This window comes from Mirounga angustirostris, unplaced genomic scaffold, assembly GCF_029215605.1.
Source record: "Mirounga angustirostris isolate CCGP_5_RB_7025 unplaced genomic scaffold, mMirAng1.0.hap1 SCAF_13, whole genome shotgun sequence".
NCBI classification, from domain to species: Eukaryota; Metazoa; Chordata; class Mammalia; order Carnivora; family Phocidae; genus Mirounga; species Mirounga angustirostris.
Genome location: NW_026991721.1, coordinates 59,906,944 through 59,923,368, shown reverse-complemented (window position 1 = coordinate 59,923,368; position 16,425 = coordinate 59,906,944). Strand labels below are relative to the sequence as shown.

Sequence of the window (16,425 nt, the reverse complement as noted above, 5' to 3'; positions counted from 1 at the left end):
TTCTTGTGTTCTCTCTTTCTTTCTCTCTCAAATAAATAAAATAAATATTTAAAATGAATGCATGGGTGCATGAATGAAAGAAATAAGAATTTAGCTACTAGATCTTACTTCACTGGGGAGGTCTTCTACTGCAGAGTCAGTAGTTCCTGACTACTGAGGTCTGTGGTTCCTGGACTCGTATCCATGGCAACTATAGAATGGTTGTCATGGAATCCCCTCTAAACATGTGATTGAGTAAATGTTTGGGTAAAATAGGCAAGTGGCTGTTGGCCAGATTGTTTGGACTAAGGGTTTATGAAACCTGAAGTGGTCCCCAGAATCTACCATTCTAGACACGATGAGCCACAGTGAGACGTGGTTACAGACATCTAAGCCTATGGAGGGGTCAGCCTCAGATTGGGAAACTCCAATTTTAAAATCCCAATTTCTGTTTGGTTTTGGAAGAGATATTCATTGGGTAAAGTGGGCTCATTCGAAGGAGGATGACCAGAATGAATACAGGGTGCCAAAGCATGTCAGATAAAGGAACTTGAAAGAAACAAGTAGGTGGTTGGTTGTGAGAATTGAATTTGGGCCAATACAGAAACTTACTTCAATGAGTTCTGGTATAGAATACTGAAAATTGTTCTAGGACTAAAACTAGAAAGTGGGTTCAAGATACAGGATCATTGATTTTGACTTACCATAAGGAAGGTCTTTGTAATAGCTAAGAACCATCTATAGTTGAACAATGCAGGTTTGTACTGCATGGGTCCCCTTATATGTGTATTTTTTTCGATACAGTACAGTACTGTGAATATATTTTCTCTTATGCTCTTCTTTTTTAAAAAAAAAAAGATTTTATTTATTTGAGAGAGAGAGTGACAGAGAGAGAGAGAGAGAGCACAAGCCAGGGGAGCAGCAGAGGGAGGAGCAGAACTGACTCCCTGCTGAGCAGGGAACCTGATATGGGGCTTGGCCCCAGGACCCCAGGATCATGACCTGAGGTGAAGGCAGATGCTTAACCGACTGAGCCACCCAGGTGCCCTCTTATGATCTTCTTAAGAACATTTTCTTTTCTCTAGCTTACTTTATTGTAAGAATACAGTATACAATACATATAACATAGAAAATATGTGTTAATCGACTGTTTATGTTATTGGGAAGGCTTCCAGTGAACAGTAGGCTATTAGAAGTTAAATATTGGGGGAGTCAAAAGTTGTTTGAGGATTTTCCAGTATGTGGGTTGGCACATGTTGTTCAAGGATCAACTTATAAATGAAAAGGAATGATCCAAGAGAATAGGGAGCTACGTATTCTTGTTTAGGCCAGTGCTGGATAATTATTCAATAGAAGTATTGTGGAGTGGTTTAAACCTTGGACCTATGTTTGAGTTAAAGGACTGTTAAATTCCCTTTTTACCCTGATAGTCTATGTTTCTATGAAATGTGGGATAAGATAAAAAAAAAAAAAAACAACTCAATTTTTTGAAGCTTTCATGAGAGAACATTATGAACTAGTAAGTATTTTGCTTTTGGTGCCATTTTACAAGCTGAAATGCTCCAAGCCATGAATGATCCCAGTATTAAAGACTCTTCCAGATTTATTGATTGCTTCTATCAGAGCCTATTCCTAGGTTTGTATGACTGGGACATCTAAACCTGAAATATCTTTGATGTTAGAACCATGTATGCAACTCATATTAGATGTTATTTCAAAATAATCCAGTTTAAACCTCTTAGATTCAGTTGTGATTATGCTTAAACATATCCATGTTAGCTGAATTAACTACAAACTTCAAAATAGCACTTGATGTGTTTCATAATCAAGAAAACCTGGGGCACCTGGGTGGTTCAGTCAGTTAAGCATCTGCTTTTGGCTCCGGTCATGATCCCAGGGTCCTGGGATTGAGCCCCACATCGGGCTTCTTGCTCAGCGGGGAGCCTGCTTCTCCCTCTCTCTCTGCCTGCTGCTCCCCCTGCTGTGCTCTCCTCAACCCCCCCTCTATCAAATAAAAAATAAAATCTCTAAAAAAAGAAGAAAGGAAAACCTAACTTTTTATCCTTTTATTTCTCCTCTGTGTTCTAGCTTAGTGTGGAGTATTCATGATTTTTAGAAACGTCCTTCACTTTTATACTTCCTGAACTAATTCATAATTATCTACCAAAATCCTGTACCTCTTTTAAGAATGTTACCATATTTCTAAAAGTCAGACTCAGAGGGGTGCCTGGTGGCTCAGTTGGTTGAACATTCGTCTTTTGATTTTCACTCAGGTCAAGATCTCAGGGTCCTGAGCATGAGCCCTAATCAGCTCTGGGCTGAGCATGGAGTATGCTCAAGAGTCTCTCTGTCTCTCCCTCTGCCCCTCCCACCACCTGCTTGCATGCACAGGTGCGCACTCTCCCTCTAAAAATAAATAAATAAATAATAAAATAGGGGCTCCTGGGTGGCTCAGTAGGTTTAGCCTCTGACTTCAGCTCAGGTCATGATCTCAGGGTCCTGGGAATGAACCCCACCTTGGGCTCACCACTCAGTGGGGAGTCTGCTTGTCCCTTTCCCTCTCCCCCTACCCCCTCCAGCTCTTGGGCTCTCTCTCAAATACATAAATAAAATCCTTAAAAATAAAAAAATAAAATTTTTTTCATATTTCATATTTCTTGTTTCTTTTGTAGAAGTCTAAGAAGAGGAATGACTAGGACTAGAAGAGTATTAGGAGTTCCTGAGTCCCTAGGCCTCATTTCATATAATATAGAAATAGACCCAGAGATGACTGCCTCTGAGAAAAGGACTTTCTCCTAGCTAGTTTTCAGAGAGCCCCTTTGACATCCTTGTTTCTCAGGCTATAAATTATGGGGTTCAACATCGGAGTCACCACTGTATAGAACACAGATATCATTTTATCCTGTTCTTTTGTGGTCTTTTTTTTTTTTTTAAGATTTTATTTATTTATTTGAGAGAGAATGAGAGACAGAGAGCACGAGAGGGAAGAGGGCAGAGGGAGAAGCAGACCCCCTGCTGAGCAGGGAGCCCGATGCGGGACTCGATCCCGGGACTCCAGGATCATGACCTGAGCCGAAGGCAGTCGCTTAACCAACTGAGCCACCCAGGCGCCCTTGTGGTCTTGCAGTTTGGCTGCATGTAGGCAAATATTGCTGAGCCATAGAAGAGGACAACAACAGTGAGATGGAAGCCACAGGTAGAGAAAGCTTTGAGCCTCCCCTCTCCAGACTGCATCTGGATCACAGTGGAGATAATATTCCAGTAGGAGACAAGGATCAGGCAGACAGGAGCTAAGAGGATGAACACACCCATTGCAAAGATGGCCATTTCTGTGCTGTAGGTGTTGTCTGCTGAAGCCAGCTTCAGTAGGGCAGGAGGTTCACAAAAGTGGTGATTAATAATGTTCTGTCCTTGATAGGGTAGTTGAAAAGTAAAGGTGGTATCCACCAGAGACGCTAGTGCGCCATTGGCCCAGGAGCCTATGGCCAACTGGAGACACACCTTTTGGGTCATGATGGTGGAGTAGTGCAGGGGCTTGCAGACAGCCACATACCGGTCATAGGACATCACTGCCAGCAGTGCACACTCTGTACACCCAACCAGAAGGAAGACAATTATCTGTGTCATACACCCAAAAAAAGAAATAGTTTTCCTCTTTACAAGGAAGTGGACCAACACTTGAGGGACAATGCTAGTAGAGAAGCAGAGATCTGCGAAAGAGAGGTTTCTAAGAAAAAAGTACATGGGAGTGTGAAGTCGAGAATCCATGGAGATGAGAATGATGATGAGCAGGTTTCCAAGCACAGTCAAAAGATAAATGATGAGAAAAGGAATAAATAGCAGGATCTGGGTCTGCAAGTCCTGGGAAAGGCCAAGGAAAATAAACTCAGCCACAAAGGTTTGGTTTTCCTCTCCCATTGAGATTTATGCCTCTTTACCTGTTTGCACAAATAAAAAGAACAAACTTTGGGTTTGTGACATCAAGTCCTATAGAAGAGTATCATTTAAAGCCCAGTTTAAAACCAAATTGGATATTCCTAGCTTTTTGCTATTCATGTCATTCTAATTAATACTACATAGAATATTTTAATTCTTATTAGTTGGTTGTAATGTAAATCCACTTCATTTTTTCCCAAATCTCCACTTCCCAGTGCCACTTATTTATAGAGTGTGACATTGTTAAAGCCTTCTTAGCTAGTTCTGATATGAGGATATTAGACTTCCTGGGGATTTTACTAAATGGCTGTACACATATTATTACAAAACGACTGTGTATACTGTTAGCACTGTTACCATGCATAAAACATGCATACCACTAACTGTTCAAAATACTACCTATTTAATTATAACATATGCTTAAAAAATGTGAAACAGCTTTCAGGCGTCAAACTTAATTTGACCTCTTAAAGAACAACAAATTCAGGCGCCTGGGTGGCTCAGTTGGTTGGGCGACTGCCTTCGGCTCAGGTCATGATCCTGGAGTCCCAGGATCGAGTCCCACATCGGGCTCCCTGCTCAGCAGGGAGTCTGCTTCTCCCTCTGACCCTCCCCCATCTCATGCTCTCTCTCATTCTCTCTCAAATAAATAAATAAAATCTTAAAAAAAAAAAAGAACAACAAATTCTTCTTGCTCTAAAAATAAAGCCTTAGTATTTAATACACTGAGTATTATTCTATTTGGATTAAAGAGTAAAATACTGAAAGTAAAACAATAGAAAATAGGAAAAATAAGTTAAAATTCCTGTGATTCCTGGATTGGATCAACTGATACAAAATCTGTCTAAGAAACCATGAAGGAAAACATGTAGAATTTACAACATAAATTGAAAGAATTCTGTGAAATAATAATATTATGAATTAAATTAAAGGAGAAAGTACAAACTGAGGAAAATATTTGAAAGAGATATCAGACAGAAGTTGATGTCTTCATTTAATTAATATTATGTATAAAACACTATGAAAATTGTTGAGGCTAGGAAATAATGGGCCAAGGATTATTTACAAAGAAGAAATGAAAATAGCACTTAAATATAAGAAAAATACTCAGTATTCTAACTAAATAAGTACAACACAACAATGAGAGATACACTTTTCACTGGGAAATTAGTTAATACTAAAAAAAAAAACCCACATCACAAAATAGTAACTAGTATTTTATTGAAAATTTAACTCATGACAGGCATGAAGGGTTCTATATAATTATATTGTCCCAATAACATTATAAGGTAGACATTATTAATCTTACTTTGCAGATGAGAAAACCGAGGCACAGAAAAGTTCAGCTACCTTCCCCAAATCACACAATTAATAAATGGCAAAATTCATTAACTGTAAAATGAGGGTGCAGAAAAAAAGACATTTTTGTACAATGCAAGTGGGTAGAAAATTAGTCCAATCTTTCTGGAAAATAATTTTGTCAAAAGTATTTAAAAATTTAAATACTTATATACTTTGACCCAGTTCTCAATAATATGGGGGTGGGAGAAATTCTGTTTTTACTAGTCCTTTTTTCCGATGAGGAAGAATCTGATTTGTGACATTCTAGGATGCTGCTTGGTCCATATTTACTACCGGCTAGCGTTACTGTGCTTTAAAAGGTCATGCATGTTCAATCTCCTCACTTCTTCATGGAACTGGACTGATAAATTTAGCAAAGTCCCACTTGAGCTGTAAGGGAGATTGAAGATTTTGAAAGACTTTAGACTAGACCAAGTACTCCAACCCAGGCTTATCAGAGTTCTGAACTTGAGTGACATTAGGGACTAGTGCAATTGATGAAAAGCAGGGTCTTATTTTTCATATTTCTTGTTTCTTTTGTAGAAATCTAAGAAGAGGAATGACTAGGACTAGAAGAGTATTAGGAGTTCCTGAGTCCCTAGGCCTCATTTCATATAATATCCCCAAATATTATCCCAATTTCTAAATCCAATTCTAGGAATCTATTCTAAATAAATGGTCTAAATTGAAGAAAAATATTCACAGGGAAATTTGTTTATCATGTTATATAATAATGGTTAAAAACAGACATATTGACAAATGGAATATAATAAAGAACCGAGAAATAAACCCACACATATACAGTCAACTGATCTTTGACAAGGGTGCTGAGAATACACAATGAGGAAATGACAGTCTCTCCAGTAAATCGTGTTGGAAAAACTGAATAGCCACAAGCAAAACAATGAAATTGGACCCTTATCTCATATCATATACAAAAATTAACCCAAAATGGATTAAAGACTTAACATAAGACCTGAACAAGTGTCCAGGGCCTGATGGATTCCCTGGGGAATTCTACCGACCATTCAAAGAAGAAATAATACCTATTCTCCTCAAGCTGTTTCAAAAAATAGAAACAGAAGGAAAGCTTCCAGACTCATTCTATGAGGCCAGCATTACCTTAATCCCCAAACCAGGCAAAGACCCCATCAAAAAGCAGAATTTCAGACCGATATCCCTGATGAATATGGATTCCAAAATCCTCAACAAAATCCTAGCTAATAGGATCCAACAATACATTAAAAGGATCATCCACCATGACCAAGTGGGATTTATCCCCGGGATGCAAGCATGGTTCAACATTCGCAAATCAATTAGTGTGATAGAACACATTAATAAGAGGAGAGAGAAGAACCATATGATCCTTTCAATTGATGCTGAAAAAGCATTTGACAAAATACAGCATCCTTTCCTGATTAAAACTCTTCAGAGTATAGGGATAGAGGGAACATTCCTCAAGTTCATAAAATCCATCTATGAAAAACCCACAGCTAATATCATCCTCAATGGGGAAAAGCTGAGAGCCTTTCCCTTAAGATCAGGAACACGACAAGGATGCCCACTCTCGCCACTATTGTTCAACATAGTACTAGAAATCCTAGCAACAGCAATCAGACAACAAAAAGAAATAAAAGGTATTCAAATTGGCAAAGAAGTCAAACTCTCTCTCTTTGCAGATAACATGATACTTTATGTGGAAAACCCAAAAGACTCCACCCACAAATTACTAGAACTCATCCAGCAATTCAGTAATGTGGCAAGATACAAAATCAATACACAGGGCGCCTGGGTGGCTCAGTTGGTTAAGCAACTGCCTTCGGCTCAGGTCATGATCCTGGAGTCCCTGGATCAAGTCCTGCATCGGGCTCCCTGCTCAGCGGAGGGTCTGCTTCTCACTCTGACCCTCCCCCCTCTCATGCTCTCTCTATCTCATTCTCTCTCTCAAATAAATAAACAAAATCTTTAAAAATAAATAAATTAATTAAAGCCTTTAAAAAAATCAATACACAGAAATCAGTTGCTTTCTTATACACTAACAATGCAACTGTAGAAAGAGAAATTAGAGAAACGATTCCATTTACAATAGCACCAAAACCCATAAGATACCTCGGAATAACCCTAACCAAAGAGGTAAAGGATCTATACTCTAGCAACTACAGAACACTTATGAAATAAATTGAAGAAGACACAAAAAGATGGAAAAGCATTCCATGCTCATGGATTGGAAGAATAAATATTGTTAAAATGTCTATGCTGCCCAGAGCAACCTATACCTTCAATGCCATCCTGATCAAAATTCCAATGGCATTTTTCAAAGTGCTGGAACAAACAATCCTAAAATTTGTATGGAACCAGAAAAGACCCCAAATCGCCAAGGAAATGTTGAAAAAGAAAAACAAAGTTGGGGGCATCATGTTGCCTGATTTCAAGCCATATTACAAAGCAGTGATCACCAAGACAGCATGGTACTGGCACAAAAACAGACATATAGACCAATGGAACAGAATAGAGAACCCAGATATGGACCTTCAACTCTATGATCAAATAATCTTTGACAAAGCAGGAAAAAATATGCAATGGAAAAAAGACAGTCTCTTCAATAAATCGTGCTGGGAAAATTGGACAGCCACATGCAGAAGAATGAAACTCGCCCATTCTCTAACACCATACACAAAGATAAACTCAAAATGGATGAAAGACCTCGATGTGAGACAGGAATTCATCAAAATCCTAGAGGAGAACATAGGCAGTAACCTTTTCGACATCAACCACAGCAACTTCTTTCAAGATAAATCTCCAAAGGCAAGTGAAACAAAAGCAAAAATGAATTTTTGGGACTTCATCAAGATAAAAAGCTTCTGCACAGCAAAGGAAACAGTCAACAACCCACAGAATGGGAGAAGATGTTTGCAAATGACACTAGACAAAGGGCTGATATCCAGGATCCATAAAGAACTTCTCAAACTCAACACCCAAAAAGCAAATAACCAAGTCAAAAAATGGATAGAAGACATGAACAGACACTTCTCCAAAGAAGACATACAAATGGCTAACAGACGCATGAAAAAATGTTCAACATCACTAGCCATCAGGGAAATTCAACACTACATCAAGATACAATCTTACACCAGTTAGAATGGCAAAAATTAACAAGGCAGAAAACAACAAATGTTGGAAAGGATGTGGAGAAAGGGGAGCCCTCTTATACTGTTGGTGGGAATGAAAGTTGGTACAGCCACTTTGGAAAACAGTGTGGAGGTTGCTCAAAAAATTAAAAATAGAGCTACCCTATGACCCAGGAATTGCACTACTGGTTATTTACCCTAAAGACACTGATGTAGTGAAAAGAAGGGGCACCTGTACCACAATGTTCATAGCGGCAATGTTCACAGTAGCCAAACTGTGGAAAGAGCCAAGATGCCCTTCAACAGATGAATGGATAAAGATGTGGTCCATATATACAATGGAATATTACTCAGCCATCAGAAAGGATGAATACTCAACTTTTACATCAACATGGATGGGACTGGAGGAGATTATGCTAAGTGAAATAAGTCAAGTAGAGAAAGTCAATTATCATATGGTTTCACTTATTTGTGGAACATAAGGAATAGCATGGAGGAAAGTAGGAGAAGGAAGGGAAAAAAGAAGGGGGAGGGAATCAGAGGGGGAGATGAACCACGAGAGACTATGGACTCTGAGAAACCAACTGAGGGTTTTAGAGAGGATGGCGGGGGGATGGGTTAGCCTGGTGATGGGTATTAAGGAGGGCATGTATTGCACGGAGCACTGGATTTTATATGAAAACAATGAATTGTGGAACACTACATCAAAAACTAATGATGTATTGTGTGGTGACTAACATAACATAATAAAATTAAATTAAATTAAAAAAATAAAGTAATGATCATATAAATACTCACTGGATTTGAGAAAAGAGTGGAGGACATCAGTGAGACCCTAAGGGAAGAGATAAAAAAGAATCCATAAGAGATGAAGATCACAATAAATGTTATAAAAATACACTTGATGGAATAAATAGCAGGCCAGAGGAGGAGAGGAATGAATTAATGACTCATAAGACAGAGTAATTGAAAGTAATCAAGTTGAGCAAATGAGAGAAAAAAGAATTATGCAAAAAGAGAATAGGCATAGGGAACTCACTGACTCCATTGAGCCTAATAACATTTGCATTATGGGGATTCCAGAAGGAGAAAAGAGAGAAAAGGGGGCAGAGTATCTGAAGAAGTAATAGCTGAAAACTTCCCATAGCTGGGGAAAGAAACAGAAATCCATATCCAGGAGGCACAGAGAGTCCCCCAATAAAATCAATTGAAGGAGGTCCACCACAAGACACATAGTAGTTAAAATGACAAAAAGTAGGAGTAAAGAAAAAAAAATTAAGCAGCAAGAGAAAAGAAGATAGTTACATACAAGGGAAACCCCATAAGACTATCAGCAGATAAACAGAAACTCTGCAGGCCAGAAGAGACTGGCTGATATATTCAAAGTGCTGAATGGGAAAAATCTGCAGCCAAGAATACTCTATCCAGCAAGGATATCATTCAGAATAGAAGGAGAGATAATGAGTTTCTCAGACAAACAAAAACTAAAAGAGATCATGACCACTGAACCACCCCTGCAAGAAACATGAAAAGACATTCTTTGAGTGGAAAGGAAAGACTTTAAGTGAGACTTAAGTATCACAAAATGAAAGGATGTAAAATATGACACTATATACCTAAAATATATGTATGCTTGTGGGGTGGCGGATAGGAGTAAAGAATGGGTTCAGGCTTAAGCGACCATCAATTTAATATAGACTGTTACATGCAGAAGATGTTATATACAATCTGAATGGTAACCACAAACCAAAAACTAGTAATAGATATGCAAAGAATAAAGGAATCTGAGTATATCACTAAAGAAAGCCAACAAACCATGAAAGAGAACAAGAGAAGAATCAGAGAAAAACTACAAAAATAACCACAAACAAGTAACAAAATGGCAATAAGTATATATCAATATCTACTTTGAATGTAAATGGACTAAATGCTCCAGTCAAAAGACACAGGGTGATAGAATGGATAAAAAAACAAGACCCATCTATATGCTGCCTACAAGAGACTCATTTCAGACCTAAAAACACATGCAGATTGAAAATGAATAGATAGAAAAACATTTACCATGCAAATGGAAGTTTAAAGAAAGCTGGCGTAGCAGTACTTATATCAGACAAAATAGACTTAAAAACAAAAACTATAACAAGAGACCAAGAAGGATAGATCATTGAAGAGATCATCCAAACATAAAATCAACAGGAAAGAGTAGCTTTGATTGACACATTGGACCAGATGGATCTAACTGATACATTCAGAACAACCCATCCTAAAATAGAAGAATACACAGTCTTTTCAAGTGCAGATGAAAGAGTCTTCAGAATAGATCACATATTAGGCCACAAAATAAATCTTAACAAAATCAAAAACACTGAAGTCATACCATGCATCTTTCCAACCACAATTCTATGAAGCTAGAAATCAAACAAAAGAAAATATCTGGAAAGAGCACAAATCCATGGAGGCTAAACAACATGCTACTGAAGAATGAATGGGTCAATCAAGAAATCAAAGAGGCAATTGGGGTGCCTGGTGGCTCAGTTGGTTGAGCATCTGACTCTTGATTTCAGCACGGGTCATGATCTCAGGGTGTTGAGATTGAGGCCCATGTTTGGTTCCATGCTGAGCATGGAGCCTGCTTAAGATTCTCTTCCTTTCCCTCTGCCCATCCCCTCCAGCTCATGTGTGCCCATGCCCTCTTTCTCTAAAAAATGAAGAAAGAAAGAAAGAAAGAAAGAAAGAAAGAAAGAAAGAAAGAAAGAAAGAAAGAAAGAAAAAGAAAGAAGATAGCAATTAAAGAGGAAATTAAAAAATACATGGAGACAAATGAAAATGAACACACAATGGTCAAAAATCTTTGGGATGCAGGAAAAGCTTTTCTAAGAGGGAAGTTTATAGCAATATAGGCCTACCTCAAGAAGCAAGAAAAATATCAAATAAACAACTGAACCTGACACCTCAAGGAGCTAGAAAAAGAACATCAAACAAAGATTAAAGCCAGCTGAAGAAGGGAACTAATAAAGTTTAGAGTGGAAATAAATTATATAGAAACTAAAAAAACAATAGATCAATGAAACCAGGAGCTGGTTCTTTGAAAAAATTAATAAACTTGATAAACCACTAGCCAGACTTATTAAAAGAAAAGAGAAAGGACCCAAATATAAAAAATCACAAATGAGAGAGGAGCAATAATAAACACCACCACAGAAATATAAACAATTATAAAAGAATATTATATGCCAACAATTTAGACAACCTAGAAGAAATGGAAAAATTCCTAGAAACATATAAGCTCCCAAAACTGAATCAGGATTAAATAGAAAATTTGAACAGACTGATTACCAGCAATGAAATTGAATCAGTAATCAAAAAACTCCCAGCAAACAAAAGTCCAGGACCAGAAGGATTCACAGGTGAATTCTACCAAACATTTAAAGAAGAGTTAATACCTATTCTCCTCAAACTATTCCAAAAAATTAGAAAAGGAAGAAAAGCTTTCAAATTTATTCCATGAGACCAACATTACCCTGATACTAAAACCAGATAAGGACACTACAAAAAAAAAAAAAAAAGAACTATAGGCCAGTATTTCTGATGAACATAGACGCGCAAATCCTCAATGAAATACTAGCAAACTGAATCCAACAATACATTAAAAAAATCTTTCACAGTGATCCATCAACATGATACAGGCAGGATACATCACACCAACAAGAGAAAGAAAAAAACCCATATGATTGTTGCAATAGATGCAGAAAAAGCATTTGACAAAATACGACAACCATTCACGATAAAAACCCTCCACAAAGTAGGTGTAGAGGAAATATACTCAACATAAGGGCCCTCCATGAAAAACTCACAGCTAGCATCTACTCAATGATGAAAAACTGACAACTTTCCCCCTAAGATCAGGAACAAGAGAAGGATATCCACTCACACCACTTTTATTCACCATAGTACTGGAAGTCTTAGCCACAACAGTCAGACAAGACAAAGAAATAAAAGGCATCTGAATTGGTAAGGATGTACTTTCACTATTTGCAGATGACATGATAATACATATAGAAAACCTAAAGATGCCACCAAGAAACTGCTAGAACTGATGCATTCAGTAAGGTCACAGGATACAAAATCAATATACAGAAGTCTGTTGCATTTCTATACATTAATAATTGAAACAGCAGAAAGAGAAATTAAGAAAACAATCCCTTTACAATTGCACCAAAAAGAATAAGATACCTAGGAATTAACTGAGGTGAAAGACCTCTACTCTGAAAACTATAAAACACTGATGAAAGAAATTGAAGATGACACAAATGGAAAAATATTTCATGCTCATGGATTGAAAAAGCAAATATTGTTAAAATATCCATACTACCCAAAGCAATCTACAGATTTAACACAATCCTTATCAAAACACCAACAACATTTTTTCACAGGACTAATGAAAATAATCCTAAAATATGTATAGAACCAACTACAAAAGAACCTGAATAGCCAAAGCAATCCTGAGAAGAAAGAAAAAGCATAGGTACCACAGTCCCAGATTTCCAGATATACTGCAGAGCTGCAGTAATCAAAGCAATATAGTACCAGCACAACAGGTGCATAGATGTATAGATCAGAACAGAGGGTTAAGAAAGAAAACCATCATTATATGGTGGATTAATCTTCAACAAAGGAGGCAAACATACGCAATGGGAAACAGTCTTTTCACAAATGGTGTTGGGAAAATTGGACAGCTACATGCAAAAGAATGAAACCAGACCACTTTCTTACACCATATGCAAAAATAAACTCAAAATGGGTTAAGGACCTAAGTGTGAGACCTGAAACCATAAAAATCCTAGAAGAGAGCACAGGCAGAAATTTCTCTGTATTAACCATAGGAACATCTCTCTAGATATGTCTCCTGAGGCAAGGGAAACAGAAGCAAAATAAACTATTGAGACTACAACAAAAGAAAAATCTTCTGCACATCAATGGAACAATCAACAAAACTAAAAGACAACCTACTGAATGGGAGAAGATATTTGCAAATGACATATCCAATAAAGGGGAAGTACTTAAATATATGAAGAATTTATACAACCCAACAGTGTAAACCCAAATAATCCAATTAAAATAATGGGTGGAAGACATGAACAGACATTTCTCCAAAGAAGACATGCAGATGGCCAATGGACACATGAAAAGATGCTCAACATCACTCATCATCAGGGAAGTACAAATCAAACCCACAATAAGGTATCACCTCACACCTGTCAGAGTGGCTAAAACAAAAACACAAGAAACAACAAGTGTTAGTGAGGATATGGGGACAAAGAAACCCTTGTGCACTGTTGGTGGGAATGCAAACTTGGGTAGCCACTGTGGAAAGTAGTATGGAGGTTCTTCAAAAAGTTAAAAATGGAATTGCCATGTGATCCAGTAATTCCACTACAAGGTATTTTACCCGAAGATACAAAAACACTAATTTGAAAAGATATATGCACCCCTATGTCTATTGCAGCATTATTTACAATAGCCAAATTATGGAAGCAGTCCAAATGCCCAGCAATAGATGAATGGAGAAATAAGAAGTGGTGTATATATACAATGGAATAGTACTCAGTCATAAAAAAGAATGAAATCTTGCCATTTGCAACAACATGGATGGATCTAGACTATAATGCTAAGTGAAATAAGTCAAAGAAAGATAAATACTATATAATTTAACTCTTATGTGGAATTTAAGAAAAAAATAAACAAAGAAAAGAGAAACCAAAAAATAGACTTTTAACTGTAGAGAACAAACTGATGGTTACCAGAGGGGGATTGCTGGGGGGATGGGGGAAGTCGGTGAAGGGGATCAAGAGGACACTTATCATTGATGAACACTGAGTCATGTATAGAATTGTTGAATCACTATATTGTACATCTGAAACTAATATAACACTGTATGATAAGTATATTGGAATTAAAATTAAAAATAAAAGCATATAGGGTACAACAGTATCCCAAAAGAATAAAACACCATGATCAAGTGAATTTTTTCCATGAATGCTCAGAAGGATCAATATTAGGAAATTTATTAAAGCATTTCTTCATATTAACAGATCAAAATGAGGATAAAAATTTAATCTCAGTAGATGCTGCAAAAGCCATTTGATAAAATTCATCTTTCATTTCTAGTGAGCATTTTTAGTAAAACAGGAACTTAGATATACTTCAGTTTAGGAGGAATTTGAGTATTCCTTTTATGATATTATGTATTATTTAAAATCAAAGGTAGCATCATGCTCAATAGTGAAATATTAGAAACATTCACATTAAATTCTGGGTTCAGAAAAAGTGTCTGTTTGCAAAGCGTTAGTTATGCAACAGAAATTAAAAATAGAAACTAGAATATTGGAAAGCAAATGGTAAATTTATCATTATTTGTAAATGAATTTTATTTTCTGTCTGGAAATCTTAATAAAATCTACTGAAAACTGATTAGAAACAATAAGAACTCTGCAAACAAATTCATTTTCATATAATATGCTTTTCTTATATATTAATGAGAACTAATTAGAGAATTAATTAAATGTTGCTACAGTTCGTAACAGCAACCTCTCCCAAATATTCTGTTGTGAATTTAATAGAACATGGTCAAAACCAATGCAAGGGGAAAATTACACTCTAGTGAGGAACACAGACATCAACATGAATAAATGGAGAAATATGCCTAATTCCCAGATGGGAAATTAAAAAATTATAAAGATATCAATTCTTCCTAAACCATTGATTCTCATATATTAATGTTCCTAATAATTCTCTCTGTGAGAGTTTGTCAAAAATAAATATTTCTGGGCTCTGGAGATTTTCAGTACGTTTGTGGTTGAACAAAGAACTATGCCTTTCTAACAAGTATTCTGGTGATTTTGATATGATTATTCCATGGACTACATTTTGAGACACACTCCCCAGAGACACTCTAAAAATCAAATGCAATAATAATCAAAATCCATAAGCAATTTCTGATGGGAAATTTAACAAGAAAATTCTGTAGTTTATCCAGAAGAATACATGTGAAAATATTCAGGGAAAATATCTGAAAAAAGGAAAATGAAAAGAACTGTTTTGGGGGTGAGGGTGGGAGATTTAACCTATCTGATATTAAGATATACTATTAAATCTGATTAATTTATATATACTGTATTAGCTCCAAAACCAACATCTCAATGCAATAAAGTAGATAATAAAGAATCAAACTCAAGAATATAAGGAAATGGATGATACAAGTGTCATCTAAATTAATAGAGAAAGGTATTTTACTTAAAAATGGTGTTAGTATACCTGGCTATTGGTTTGGAAACAAAACACTCACACATCAATTCTTACGCTCCCCCCAAATCCAGATGGATTAAATACTTCATGTAACACAAAACAAAACACAAAGATGTTATAATATTACTAGTAGAAACTGTAAGTGAATACTTTCTGTGATCTTTCTGTGGGAAAGCACCTTCTAAGGATGCCATGAAAACCATAACTGTTAACTTAAGATGGGGATATTTTATTATAAAACAATGTAAAACTGAGTGGCTAAATAAAGAACATACACATTTAAAATATAAACATCAAATAGGAAACTACAACATCAAAGAGATTTAAAAAGAATAAAAAGAATTCCAATGAAAATGTGCAAACAGGATGTTAAATAGGCAATTCAGAGAAGAAATGCAAATGCCCCAAAATTGACTGGGTAAAGATGTTCCTCCTCAGAAAAATAGAAAATAAAATAATAGCTATTGTTTCTCTCACATTAGATTAGCAAAGGTGAAATAGATTGAAATCACCCACTGTTTTTTTGAGAGTGCGGCAAACAGATATGAAAAATATAGGCATGTAACATTTATAAAATCTCTCTGGAAGGCAATCTGAATATTAAAAATTTACAAAATGCAAACAATGAATCATGGAACACTACATCAAAAACTAATGATATAATGTATGGTGATTAACATAACATAATAATAAAAAAAAAGAAAAAAATAAGAAAAAAAATTACAAAATGGACTTG

At 36.3% G+C, this 16,425-nt stretch overlaps 1 protein-coding gene across 2 annotated transcripts; it reads right to left on the bottom strand.

Moving 5' to 3' along the window:
- Positions 1-2,785: 2,785 nt before the first annotated feature.
- Positions 2,786-4,035, bottom strand: LOC123856624 (olfactory receptor 2D3). 2 transcript variants are annotated; one of them, XM_045892772.2, is made up of 2 exons: positions 3,091-4,035; positions 2,786-2,896 (listed from the first exon to the last, which is right to left on the bottom strand). In XM_045892772.2, the coding sequence occupies exons 1-2, from the start codon at positions 3,895-3,897 to the stop codon at positions 2,786-2,788; spliced, it is 918 nt and encodes a 305-aa protein (XP_045748728.1). In that variant the 5' UTR covers positions 3,898-4,035. The 2 variants fall into 2 exon arrangements, with proteins under 2 accessions (XP_045748728.1, XP_045748729.1); XM_045892773.2 differs by having other exon boundaries at positions 2,786-2,900; positions 3,110-4,035.
- Positions 4,036-16,425: the final 12,390 nt, after the last annotated feature.

Bases quoted from the DNA above. Each gene is read 5' to 3' on its own strand.
- LOC123856624 (XM_045892772.2), bottom strand. From the start codon at position 3,897: ATGGGAGAGGAAAACCAAACCTTTGTGGCTGAGTTTATTTTCCTTGGC. The intron at 2,897-3,090 runs GCGCCTGGGTGG...AAAAAAAAAAAG, and splicing joins CAAACTGCAAGACCACAAGG to ACCACAAAAGAACAGGATAA.